This window comes from Pelophylax lessonae (assembly GCF_965119305.1).
Source record: "Pelophylax lessonae genome assembly, chromosome: 1".
In the NCBI taxonomy this organism is placed as follows: domain Eukaryota; kingdom Metazoa; phylum Chordata; class Amphibia; order Anura; family Ranidae; genus Pelophylax; species Pelophylax lessonae.
This window is the reverse complement of record NC_138768.1, coordinates 14,685,157-14,699,348: the sequence shown is the minus strand read 5'-3', so window position 1 is coordinate 14,699,348 and position 14,192 is coordinate 14,685,157. Positions and strand designations below refer to the sequence as shown.

Below are 14,192 nucleotides of genomic sequence, written 5' to 3'. Positions count from 1 at the left end.
CTGGGTGACTAAAATAATAGACGGTGGAGGTGCAGTAGACATTGCATATCTAGATTTTAGTAAGGCTTTTGACACTGTCCCACATAGAAGACTTATCAATAAACTGCAGTCATTGAGCATGGACTCCCATATTGTTGAGTGGATTAGGCAGTGGCTGAGTGACAGACAACAGAGGGTTGTAGTCAATGGAGAACATTCAGAACAAGGTCATGTTACCAGTGGGGTACCTCAGGGATCTGTACTGGGACCAATTTTGTTTAATATCTTCATAAGTGATATTGCAAAAGGCCTCGATGGTAAGGTTTGTCTTTTTGCTGATGACACAAAGATATGTAACAGGGTTGATGTTCCTGGAGGGAAACGCCAAATGGAAAAGGATTTAGGAAAACTAGAAGAATGGTCAGAACTCTGGCAACTGAAATTTAATGTGGATAAGTGCAAGATAATGCACCTGGGGCGTAAAAACCCAAGGGCAGAATATAGAATATTTGACACAGTCCTGACCTCAGTATCTGAGGAAAGGGATTTAGGAGTAATTATTTCAGAAGACTTAAAGGTGGGAAGACAATGTAATAGAGCAGCACGAAATACCAGCAGAATGCTTGGATGTATAGGGAGAGGTATAAGCAGTAGAAAGAGAGAAGTGCTTATGCCGCTGTACAGAACACTGGTGAGACCTCACTTGGAGTATTGTGCGCAGTACTGGAGGCCATATCTCCAGAAGGATATAGATACTCTAGAGAGAGTTCAGAGAAGAGCTACTAAACTAGTACATGGATTGCAGGAAAAAACTTACCAGGAAAGGTTAAAGGACCTTAACATGTATAGCTTGGAAGAAAGAAGAGACAGAGGGGATATGATAGAAACTTTTAAATACATAAAGGGAATCAACTCGGTAAAGGAGGAGAGCATATTTAAAAGAAGAAAAACTACCACAAGAGGACACAGTTTTAAATTAGAGGGGCAAAGGTTTAAAAGTAATATGAGGAAGTATTACTTTACTGAGAGAGTAGTGGATGCATGGAATAACCTTCCTGCAGAAGTGGTAGCTGCAAACACAGTGAAGGAGTTTAAGCATGCATGGGATAGGCATAAGGCTATCCTTCATACAAGATAGGGCCAGGGACTATTCATAGGATTCAGATATATTGGGCAGACTAGATGGGCCAAATGGTTCTTATCTGCCGACACATTCTATGTTTCTATGTTTCTATGTCTCCCTTCCAGTCAGCTCTGCAGGACCTCTCTGCTCCTCTCTGACTCTCATGCCCTCAGGTTGACCACCTGAGGCCGCATGGCAGCTTCTACTGAGGAGGGGTAGCCGCCCCCTCCCTCCGGGACCTCACTCTCCCTCCGGGACCCCGAGCACATGTGCCCTTGACATTTATACAGTATCCCAGCATGATAACACTGTTATACAAGCTGTACACTCACTACACTACTTTACATTGTCATTTCTTCAGTGTTGTCACATGAAAAGATATAATAAGCTATTTTCAAAAATGTGAGGGGTGTACTCACTTTTGTGAGATACTGTATATATATATTTTTTTTTCTTCTATAGTACACAAGGGATTTGGGATAGGCAGAGCCTAAATACCTGCATTTTTGGACAGGTAGGAGACGGGACACACAGCCTGCCTCGTGTACTCTGACAGGGAGAGAATACAAGTAAAGCCATAACACAACAAACATCCCTGAGCAATATGGCTGCACTATGACAGACACTCCTAGAGACACCAGTCTTTCTGGCATTGGCCAGAGTAGCCAGATGACTGGCAGAGTGTGATTTTACTCTAGGAGTTATTCAATCAGGTGGGGAACTTGCAGCAGAAATATAATAATATATAATAATATATAATAATATAATATGCGTTTTATTGCTGGCTCTGAGCATTTACCAATCAGAATATATCTTTGTTTCCATCTAAGGGGCGACACACGGGGAAGAAGTGACGGCTGCTTGGCTGCTTAATGGACGGGTCAGGAGGTCGGTGACCCTGAAGGATAAGGTAGGTGACATCTCCCCATATCTCTCTCGATAATCTTCAGATATAATTGTTTGTTGGTCTCTTGTAATCCAGTCCAGCAGAGCTTTCTGAGTTCTACTGGGTAGGACGGCAGCCTCATCACAATCCTTCTGTGCTGTGCAACCCATACGTTTGGATTTCATACATCGGTTCTCATTCATGTGTATATCAAGAGCATAAAATAATATATTAATATTTAAAGCGGTTGTAAAGGCAATTTTTTTTTCTTAAACTAATAATCATGTTATACTTACCTGCTCTGTTCAATGGTTTTGCACAAAGTGGCCCCGAACCTCCTCTTCTGGGGTCCCCCGCCAGCGCTTTCTGCCCCTCCTCTTCTCTGAGTGCCCCCAGAGCAAGGAGTATGCTGGAGTGATCACCCCTTTTGGGGGGTGATGGGAGGCCCAGTTGGGGTTCCTGGTAGTGATCGTCTGATATTGGTTTTTCGTTACCGATACCGATATTTTGGCCATTGAATATCGGTAGTGGCCAATATTGGCTGATATTTTCGTACATTTAAAATTTTTATTTTTTTATTTTTAGCACTTGACAGGTACTGTTGTGGAGTGATCTGGGGGTCTAAAATACCCCAAACCCCTCCTCTGCACTTAAAAGCATTCAAAACGGCAAGTTTGGCTGTTTTGAATGCTTTCATTTTTTTTAATCTGGCGCCGAATACCCGGAAGTGATGTCATGACATCACTTCCGGGTTTTTACATGGAGACCCGATCAGAGCCGAATGCGGCTTTAATCAGCTCTTCGGCGGCCGTGCAGGCTGGTTGCCCTGGTCTCCCAGTGGGACGGGAGACCCAACCGAGCCATGGAAGCCGGTGGGAGGGGGGACCTCCCCTCCCGCCGCCTTCCACAGCTCGCCCGGGTCTCCCGTCCCACCGGGAGACCCAGGCAACCAGCCTGCAGGGCCGCCGAAGAGCCGATCAAAGCCGCATTCGGCTCTGATCGGGTCTCCGTGTAAAAACCTGGAAGTGATATCATGACATCTCCCCTCTCGCTCCTTGTAATGACAGCCGAGCGGCTTTTCAGCCGCATCGGTTATTACATGATAGCCGACTGTCGGCTATGGACGCCGGTACTGGGGTGATGCCTCTAGCTGTAGGCATCACTCCGATACAGCACTTTCCCGAAATATCGGCAACATCGGCCACTTTGGTGGCCAATTCCGATATATCGGGGTAAGTGCATATCGGCCCCCGATATATCGGCTTTGCCAATAATCGGTCGATCAATGGTTCCTGGTGATGGTCTTGAGTTTGGAGACTCCCATGGACTTGTAGCTGTTTTTGACTTACTGCCTTTATGTATAACTGCAAATCATGGACTCTAAGGGTATATAACAAGTATAGTGCAGCACTAATAATTCTGACTGTGATTGCACATACAAAATTCCAATTGCAACAAAAAATTATTATCTCATATAGTGATCGAAGTGTATAAAAAGTCCACAAATAAAGTCCAATAGTGTATGTAGCGATCAGAAGTCGATTGCCTGGCTCATGATATACAAGAGATTCCTCCAATGATAAACATAGAGTGGCAGAACACTCAACAGACAAAAGTCAAAAACCAGCCGTGAAATGCATAAAGTGAAACACCTCGCGTGTTACCAAAGGTTTCTTCACTGCGCTCTCCCTCCACCATTCAATGCACTCACCAGATATTGGAATAAAACAAGCCTTGTAATGCTGTCAGTCAGAGTACTGGAAGTGTGGCGTGCAATGACGGCCCCGGGGGTCACTGGTCATCAAGGATCACTGGAAACTTTCGGCCCAGGGGGTAAGTACAAACCAGAGGCCCATGGTGCAGTGACTCGGCCCCCCCTCCCACTCTCCCTCTTCCCGGCCTCCTCCTGACCCCCATTCCAGACTGAAGCTCTGCTCCAGGTACTCTCTGCTCACTCTCTGAATCCGGGTTCCCGACCTGGTTAGCAGCAGGGTGCAGTTGGGGGGGGGGGGGAGCTGGGACAGCTCAGTCGGGACTACCTGGGGGAGGAGAGTCTCCAGTGGGGCATGGAACTGGCCTCTGCTCAGACACAGTCTTCACCATCCAAGCTAGGGGGGTCTGCGATCTATCCTTGTCTTCACCCCGCACTCAGTAGGTCAACAGTGGGGACTTTTTACTTCTCTTCACCAGGAATCCTTAGGGCATGTCTGTGGCAGAAGCAGTGCAGCCTTTTTATGGAGCATCAGAGCAGCCCGGGGGGCAACTTCCCCTCTGCCCCCCTGCCCCATTCCTCCCCTGCTGGTCATACGATGTATGCTGTGTAAAAAAGCTCACCAACCGGAGCCAGAATGATGCTAATATAGTGTAGTATTTATTGTAAATTTAAAAGTAAATGTACATAAAGAAAAAATGGCTATAAAACTCGCATGAAAGACCGCCGCTCTTACCACGTGGCCATGACGTCAGCGTGTAGGCCTCTTCCGACGCGTTTCGTGCTCAAACACGTTATCAAGGGATCCGCCTATCCCCTGCTGAGACGTCAGCATGTAAGCCCCTTACAATGAATTTCGTCCTTGTGATAGAACCGGTGGTGCGGCACCCATTCGCTAGCGGGGAAGCCGATGCATGGGGCAGGCGGCCGTGATTGCCGCTGGGCACCCGCGATCGCTCCCTGTGAAGAAAGAACAGCGGTCTGCTGTTGTAAACACAGCACGCCGTTGTTCTCTCAGGAATCAATGCAAAGCTCCTGTGTTCCTCCGATTTAGGAACATAGGTCTCTGTTTTGATTCCAGAAGCCCATCCCCCACAGTTAGAAAGCACCCCCTAGGCTCACATTTAACCCTTTGATCGCCCCTGGGTTAACCCCTTCTCTGCCAGTGTCATTATTACAATAACAGTGCATATTTTTAGCACTGATTACTGTAGTAATGTCCCTGGTCACTGGTCAGTTAGGGGTCCGATCTGTCCGCCGCAATGTTGCAGTCCTGCTAAATGTTATATAGCAGAAATTAAAATTTATTGGGGTTTTTTTTTTTTTTCTGAATTGTCGCATTTTTTGTTTTTAACACAAAAAATAAAAATCGTACAGGTGATCAAATACCACCAAAAGAAAGCTCTGTTTGTGGGAAAAAAAGGACATCAATTTTATTTGGGTGCAGTGTCGCACGACCGCGCAATTGTCAGTTAAAATAACGCAGTGCCCAATCGCAAAAAAAATGACCTGGTCATTAGGGAGAAAATCTTCCGGTCCAGAAGTGGTTAAAGTCTATTGGAAATGAACATGAAAATCGAAAGTCCTCATTTTAAATGCTTATATGCAAGTTATTACCATAAAAAGTGTATGGGGACCCGGGTACTGCCCTGAGGGACATGCATCAATGCAAAAAAAATTTTTAAACTATCGTTTTTACAGAAGCAGTGATTGTATTGATACATAAAGTAAAACAATAAAAATGAAAACTTCCTTTAAATATTATGCTTTGGGGGTCCCCTAATGTGCCTGTAAAGTAGTGCATCTGTACGATGTATGGAGCCTGCTGCAGCAATACTGACATTTCTAAAGGAAAAAATGCCATTCAAACTTGCTCGCCACTGTCATGTATTGTCGGCTCCTGGCAATACAGATAAAAAACGGCAAAGGCTACCACCCCCCCCCCCCCCCCCAGTCCATGCCAGGCCCTTTAGGTCTGGTATGGATTTTGAGAGGAACCCCACGGTAATATAAAAAAAAAAAAAACAGCTTGGGGTCCCCCCAAAAATCCACACCCTTTTCTGAGCACGCAGCTTGGCAGGTTTAGGAAAGGGGAGGGGACGAGTGAGCACCTCCCCCCTCCTAAGCCATACCAGGCCACATGCCCTCAACATGGGGGGATGTGGGCTTTGGGGCGGGGGGGCTCTGCCTCCCCCACTCCATGGCACCATGTCCTCATGTTAATGGGGACAAGGGCCTCTTCTTTCCTGACAACCATGGGCTGTGGTTGCCAGGATCTGCGAGTGGGGGGTTTATCAGAATCTTGAAACCCCCTTTAACAAGAGGGCCCCCAGATCCCAACCCCCCCCCCCCATGTGAATGGGTATCCCTACCCATTCACCAAAATGTCTAAAAAAGTAAAAACCAACCACGGAACACAGTTTTTGACAAGTCCTTTATTGAAAATAAAATAGAATAGTGTCCCTCGATGTAAATCCATCGTCAATCATGACACCCGCTGCACCTAAAAAATAGAAAAAAAATTCAAAAACGCTTCACCTCTTCAGAGGCGTCTCGCCATATGCCCGCTCTTCAGCTTTGACAGCTCTTTTATAGGCAAGGGGGCGGGGCCACCTGGTTACGTCACCAGGTGGCGCCGCCCCCTTCTGACTTCACAGAGGAAGCTAATGTGTCGTGTCTAAAGACTACTTTGTCTGTGTAATAATAATAATAATAATAATAATAATAATAAAAATTCTAAAAGAAAAAAAAAATATTTTTTTAAGGCATAGTCTACCTGATTATATTTAACCGCTTGCCGACTGCTCACAGTATATTTACTGCGGCAGTCAGCCCCTCACAGGCAGAGTGACGTAGGTCTACGTCGCTCGCCTGTGAGGCTCTGGGGAGCGAGCGCGCGCCCGCGGAGGCGCGCTCCCGCGCGGTCACGGACCCCCCCCCCGCGCGTGTGACCAGCGGACCCGATGTCCGCCAGTCACTCGGCGATCGGCGGGGGAGAGGGAGAATGTCAGGCAGCTTGTGTAAACAAGCCACCTGTCATTCTCCTCGCTGTAAAGACACTGATCACACGGATCCTTACAGCTCAAGCCACAGCCAATCACAGTAGAAATCACGCCCCTAGGGACAAACACAGCCCCTCCCTCCCAAATAAAGTTAACCCCTTCACTACCAGTGTATTTTTACAGTAACAGTGCATATATATAGCACTGATTACTGTAGAAATGTCACTGGTAACCCCAAAAGTGTCAAAAATGTCAGTCAAGGGTCCGATCTGTCCACCCCAATGTCGCAGTACCGCAAAGAAAATCGCAGATCGCCGCCATTACACGTTAAAAAAAAAAACACCAAAAATGACAAAAATCTTTCCCTTTGTTAGTAAACGCGATAACTTTTGCGCAAACCAATCAAAATACACTTTTTGCAATTTTTTTTACCAAACATATGTAGCATAAAACAAATTGGCCGAAAATTTTAAAAAATTTTGATTTTTAAATTTTTTTGGGGGGGGAATTTCATATAAAAAAATGTGAAAAATATTATTTTTGCAAAATGTACGCTCTTTTTTTGTTTATAGCGCAAAAAGTAAAAATCGCACGGGTGATCAAATACCAGCAAAAGAAAGCTCTGTTTGTGGGAAAAAAAGGACGCCAAATTCGTTTAGATACAGCGTCGCACGACCGCGCAATTGTCTGTTAAAGTCACGCAGTGCGGAATCGCAAAATACCCCCTGGTCGTTTAGCAGGAAAATCCTCCGGGGCTTAAGTGGTTAATATTACACACATTTTCAGGTTGTAACGTAAAAGACGATCGCATTCCAGAAAAAAACCCCCAACCTCAAAGCAACCCTTCCTTACTCCATTTACCTTGCACAGCCGTGTTACTCATTCATGGGGATCTGTGAATGAGAAGACTACAAGTCCCACCTGCCAACATGGCACAGGGATTGACAGATCATGCTGAGTGCAGGGCTTCATTGCACTTGTAGTTCTTTTGTTTACTTCCTCCAGCCCCATAAGAAGGTCCATACCCCAATACAGACCTGGGGATGGGGGGGTAAACCATTCAGGAATGATGTATTGAACCCATGATGGACTGATCTCGGCTGCAATGCTCTGCAAATATTTAAAATAGGAAAACATTTTATGTTATTAATGGGGGCCCATTTATCTAATTTTTGAAAAAGGTGGAGGATGCCTTTGGGAACACGGAAAAGTGTGTGAAGAGAACCCGTGTAACACATGGATGTTTATTTTACATGTTTGAGGCTGTTTTCTGTTGAGTTCTGGAGAATTCCGGCAGAATGTGAAATCCTTTCCCCTCCGGAGATTGGGAGAGGAATGTTTATAAGCAGCTTGGACACTCCCAGCATGTAATGAGACACAGACGAAAACCGTGATATATTCTCCAACTCCAGGACCAGCAGACTGACTAGAGCACGTATGTTAAATACAAGGCCTGCGGGCCGAATGCGGCCCTCCAGGGCTTGTCATGTGGCCCTCGCATCCAGAACATGGCCAGAACTCCATTCTGCCACCTCCAGCTCTTCCCCTCCGCTCCCAATCACTTTTAAATATAGAAGCCTTCCGTGTTTACAAGGGACAGCTTTGCCGTCAGCGGCTTCCGGGTCGAACAGATTCCTGGACGCACTCACGGTAGGGCACAGCAGAGACAGATCTCCAGAATCCAGGAGAAAGAACGATCTCCCCCCAAATACACAGGTAGTACAACCAGGTAGGGGAAAGAGATGTGAGGAAGCTTCAAAGGGGGTTGGGGTTACAAACTCAGTGCACCCCTAAACCCTGCACTCCGTACACAGCACACCACTGAATGCTGCACTCTTGACATAACACACCCCTGGACCCTGCACTCTGTACTTAATGCTCTCCTAAACCCTGTACGTAGTGCACTCCTGAACCTTGCACTCTGTACATAGCATAGTCCTGAAGTCTGCACATAATGCACTCCAGAACCCCTGCAGTCTGTACGTAACTCCCTCCTGAACTCTGCACTCTGTACATAGCTCCCTCCTGAACTCTGCACTCTGTGCGTAGTGCACTCCTGGACTCTGCACTCTGTACGTAGTGCACTCCTGGACTCTGCACTCTGTACATAGTGCACTCCTGGACTCTGCACTCTGTACATAGTGCACTCTTGAACTCTGCACTCTGTACGTAACGCCCTCTTGAACTCTGCACTCTGTACGTAACGCCCTACTTAACTCTGCAGTCTGTACATAGCACACTCCTGAACTCTGCACTCTGTACGTAGCTCCCTCCTGAACTCTGCACTCTGTACATAGCGCCCTCCTGAACTCTGCCCTCTGTACGTAGTGCACTCCTGGACTCTCTACTCTGTACATAGTGCACTCCTGAACTCTGCACCCTGTATGTAATGCCCTCCTGAACTCTGCAGTCTGTACGTAGTACCCTCCTGAACTCTGCACTCTGTATGTAAAGCCCTCCTGAATTCTGTACTCTGTATGTAGTGCACTTCTGGACTCTGCACTCTGTACATAGTGCACTCCTGAACTCTGCACTCTGTACATAGTGCACTCCTGAACTCTGCACTCTGTACGTAGTGCACTCCTGAACTCTGCACTCTGTACATAGTGTAGTCATGAACTATGCAGGTAATGCACTACTAAACCTTGCACTCTGTACATAGTGGACCCCAGATACAACCGGCCCTTTGAGGGCAAGCCTGCAATGAAATTGAGTTTGACACCCCTGGACTAGAGTGTCAGTGAATATTGTTCTCAATGCTGTCCAACTAAGGGCCCTCAATGGCCAATATCCTCACACAGTCCAGGCAGCAGGACACGCGGTGTCTTTCACTGGCAGGAGAAGTCATTCTGCACTGTTTTGGACATGACTGTTAAGATCAGCCTAGTGTTGTGAGGTAGGTTTTCTCATCTAATGCCAGTACCTCACCTCAACCCTACTGAACTCCTTTGGGATGAGTTGGAAATCTGATTGTGGGACAGGTCTTCTCATCCAAGGTCAGTACCTGACCTCAACCCTACTGAACACCTTTGCTTTGGGATGAGTTGGAACGGCAATTGTGAGGCAGGTCTTCTCATCCAATGTCAGTAACTGACCTCAACCCTGCTAAACATTTTTGGGAAGAGTTGGAAATCCGATTGTAGGGCAGGTTTCTCATCCAACATTCGTACCTGACCTCAACCCTACTGAACACCTTTGAGATGAGTTGGAAATCCGATTGTGGGTCAGGTCTTCTCATCCAAGGTCAGTACCTGACCTCAACCCTACTGAACACCTTTGGGATGAGTTGGAAATGCAATTGTGAGGCAGATTTTCTCATCCAACATTCGTACCTGACCTCAACCCTACTGAACACCTTTGGGATGAGTTGGAAATCCAATTGTGGGACAGGTCTTCTCATCCAAGGTCAGTACCTGACCTCAACCCTACTGAACACCTTTGGGATGAGTTGGAAATGCAATTGTGAGGCAGATTTTCTCATCCAACATTCGTACCTGACCTCAACCCTACTGAACACCTTTGAGATGAGTTGGAAATCCAAATGTGAGGCAGGTCTTCTCATCTAACATCAGTACCTCACCTCAGCCCTGCTGAACACATTTGGGATGAACTGAATTGGCAATTTAGGAACCAGGTCTTCTTATCCAACATTATTACTCTGACCTCACAAATGCACTTTTGGCCGAATGAACACAAATTCCCACACCCTCCAAAATCTTGTGGGAAGCCTTCCCAAAGGAGTGGAGACTGCAAAGGGTGGTCCTCTCCATATTAATGGCCATGGCTTTGGAATGGGATGTCCAACAAGCTCATACCGTAGGTCAATGATGGAACTTCCAGAGTCACAAAGGTCGCACTTGTGACTGGACCCTGCAGTTTCACCACCGTGGAGGGGGGGGCTCCAGCTGGGGTCGGGGGGGCACTTTATGTTTTCTTGCACCGGGGCCCTAAAGGTTCTAGTTACTCCTCTGCCGAAGGTATGATGGTCAGGTGTCCACCAACATGCGGCCACATAGTGTTTCTACGCGTAACGCTGTTTTGAGGATCTCATAATACAATGCTGTGCACATTCCAGATGGTGTAGAGGGAGTCGCGATGGTTCTCACAGATAATAACATGTTTATTTATCCTGCATGTCTGATCGCAGCTTGTCCATGTGGTTACGCCCAGCTCCATGCAGCGCTCCTGTGTATGTTGGCGCTCTCTCACTAAGAATAACACAAAGCGAGGGAGAGAGGGCCCATATCCCAGGGGGTTCAGGTCCCGTCCCTGGCAGCACCTCTCTTGTTAGAAATGACTGAGGGTGAGGACTGTTATTAGAAGTCAGGGATCTGGCAGAAAGGACCATTATTACTACCGGCTCTCCTCCAGGAGATCCGTCCCCCCCCCCCCCCCCCCGCCTGCTGTTATTACATGACTTACATAGACTATAACCCTTTCATGCCTCTGGCCGCAGCCCATCACTCCCAAATGTTTCCAGATTCTGAAACCAGAACCACACAGACAGGGCTGCTGTAAAAATCACGGGGCCCCCGTACAGCCTACCTGGCAGGGCCCCCACCCCGAATATATCAAGACAATATCTTCACTAAAACCTCACCAAAATCATTATTAGCGGACACAAACATAACAGCGAACCTGTGTGAATTAGCCCTTTTTTTTTTTTTTAATACAAACATTTTTTTTTTTTTATTAATTTTCAAGAATAAACATAAACAGAAAATTACATATAAACATGTAGCGGGGTTAACCAAAAAGCCCTTTTTAACCACTTTGCCTCTGCTCACATTGCTGCTACTGCAGCAATGTGGCTCGTTATCGTCCAGCGACGTAGACCTACGTCGCTGGACTCTGACCCTTGTGGGCGGCGCGCGCGCGCCACCGGAGGCTCGCTCCCGCTGTGTTCAGTCACAGCGGGAGTCGGGCCAGGGGAGGAGCAGCAGCGATCGCCGCCGCTCTTCCCCGATCGTCGGGGAATCTAGTTTGGAGATCCGCCCGCTTGTGTAAACAGAGCGGGCGGATCTCCTAAGTGACAGGGAGTGACAGATCGCAGTGTTCAGCATAGCTGAACATCCGATCTGTCCCTGACTCACTCAGTCACCCCCCCCCCCACACAGGTCAGTAAGCACCAGGCATACATTAACCCCTCCCTCTCCAATAAAATGAACCCCTTCCCTGCCAGTGTCATTTTTACAGTAACAGTGCATATGTATAGCACTGATTACTGCAGTAATGTCACTGGTAACCCCAAAAGTGTCAAAAATGTCAGTCAAGGGTCTGATCTGTCCCCTGCAATGTCGCAGTCCCGCAAAAAAAATCGCAGATCGCCGCCATTACGCGTTAAAAAAAAGAAACACCAATAATGACAGAAATCTTTCCCTTAGTTAGTAAACGCAATAACTTTTGCGCAAACCAATCAAAATACGCTTACTGTGATTTTTTTTTACCAAACATATGTAGCAGAAAACAAATTGGCCAAAAATTTTAAAAAATTTTGATTTTTAAATTTTTTGGGGGGGGAATTTCATATAAAAAAATTTAAAAAATATTGTTATTTTTTCAAAATAAACGCTATTTTTTTGTTTATAACGCAAAAAGTAAAAATCGCACAGGTGATCAAATACCACCAAAAGAAAGCTCTGTTTATGGGGAAAAAAGGACATAAATTTCTTTTGGGTACGGCGTTGCATGACCGCGCAATTGTCAGTTAAAGTCGCACAGTGCCGAATCGCAAAAAGTGGCCTGGACGTAAGACAGCAAAATCCTCCGGTGGTAAAGTGGTTAATTGTGTTCTATATTTAAAAACAAAATCATAATTTATTTAAAAAATGTTTTAAATTTTTTTTTAATTAATTTATTACAATGTTTAATTGTTATTTCTTTTTTACAATTTGTTATTTGTTTTTCTTTTTTACAGGACAGGGAAACCTGCAGTGCTGCAGGTGGGGGTGGGTGGGGGGCATGTAACGGAACCGCAACCCACACTGTGCTTGTGGACTTCCGTCAGTATACGGAATATACAGTGGCAGGGCAGGCCCCCCCCCCCCCCCTGAATATATCAAGATAATATCTTAACTAAAAATACACCAAAATCATTATTAGCGGACACAAACATAACAGAGAACCTGTTAATTTTCAAGAATAAACATAAACAGAAAATTACATATAAACATAGAAACAAAAAGCCCTTTTTAATTGTTTTCTATATTTAAAAACAAAATTATAATTTATTTAAAAAATGTTTACAATTATTTTATTTTACAATTTTTTTTTTAATTAATTTATTACAATGTTTAATTGTTATTTCTTTTTTACAATTTTTTTTTTACAGGACAGGGAAGCCTGCAGTGCTGCAGGTAGTGGGGGGGGGGGGGGGAGCGTAACGTAACTGCAACCCACACTGTGCTTGTGAACTTCCGTCAGTTTACGGCTTCCTCCCAGTCGTGAACATAGATATCAGATTTTGTACTTGCTGAACTTTTATACAATACGTTGTTATGTTACTGCTGAATTCAACTCGAAACTGTGTGTTTCCTGCACCTAACCCACAAAGAAGATGCAGCACTTAACATGGAACCATATATCTGCTGCTAGACTTTAAATAAACCGAGTTGTAATTGAAGTTTAATGACTGTTCTGATGAAGCGTGACTGGTTTTAGACTGGTAGCTTTTCCCATAGTGAGTAGGGTACAAAATATTTTAATTGTAGCAGTAATTATTTCCTGCCCAGACTCGGCTATCTTATCTCAATATCTGTCCTGTAATCATCTGGCTCCATTGAGGGGGTGACGTCTGCGGCGCACTTGCTGATCTTTACAAAAAAAAAAAAAAGTGGTGTGCCACCTTCTCCAGTACAGACTGCCATGTGTGTACAGGGCCCATCATGGTGGTTCCATATTTTCCATTATATATTGCCATGTGTGTGCCACCATATCTTGTACATACTGCCATGTGTGTACAGGGTCTGCTGTGGTGGTGCCACCATCTCCAGTACAAATTGCCATGTGTGTACAGGGTCCTCTCTGGTGGTTCCACCATTCCTACTACATACTGCCATGTGTGTACAGGGTCTGCTGTGGTGGTTCCACCACTCCTAGTACATACTGTCATGTGCGTACAGGGTACTCTGTGGTGGTGCCACCATCTCCAGTACATACTGCCATGTGTGTACAGGGTCCTCTGTGGTGGTGCCACCTTCTCCAATATATACCACCATGTGCCTACAGGGTCAACCGTGGTGGCGCCACCGTCTCCAGCACATACTGCCATGTGTGTACATGGTCCTCTGTGGTGGTGCCACCATCTCCAGTATATACCACCATGTGCATATCGGGTTAAACGTGGTGGTGCCACCTTCTCCAGTACATACTTCCATGTGTGCGCAGGGTCCACCGTGGTGGTGCTACCTTCTCCAGTACCTCCTGCCAAGTGCATTTAGGATCCACTACAGTAGTGCCACCCTCTCCAGTACATACTGAAATGTGTGTCCA

General features: G+C 46.0%; 1 protein-coding gene across 1 annotated transcript in view; it reads left to right on the top strand.

The window, feature by feature from the left end:
- LOC309566758 (disintegrin and metalloproteinase domain-containing protein 33-like) overlaps positions 1 to 14,192 on the top strand; it is a 175,162-nt gene that overhangs the window by 48,090 nt on the left and 112,880 nt on the right. The window contains exon 2 of the mRNA XM_082272049.1: positions 1,933 to 2,012. Within this exon, the coding sequence (XP_082128175.1) occupies positions 1,933 to 2,012 (80 nt within the window). The remainder of the gene's footprint in view (positions 1 to 1,932; positions 2,013 to 14,192) is intronic.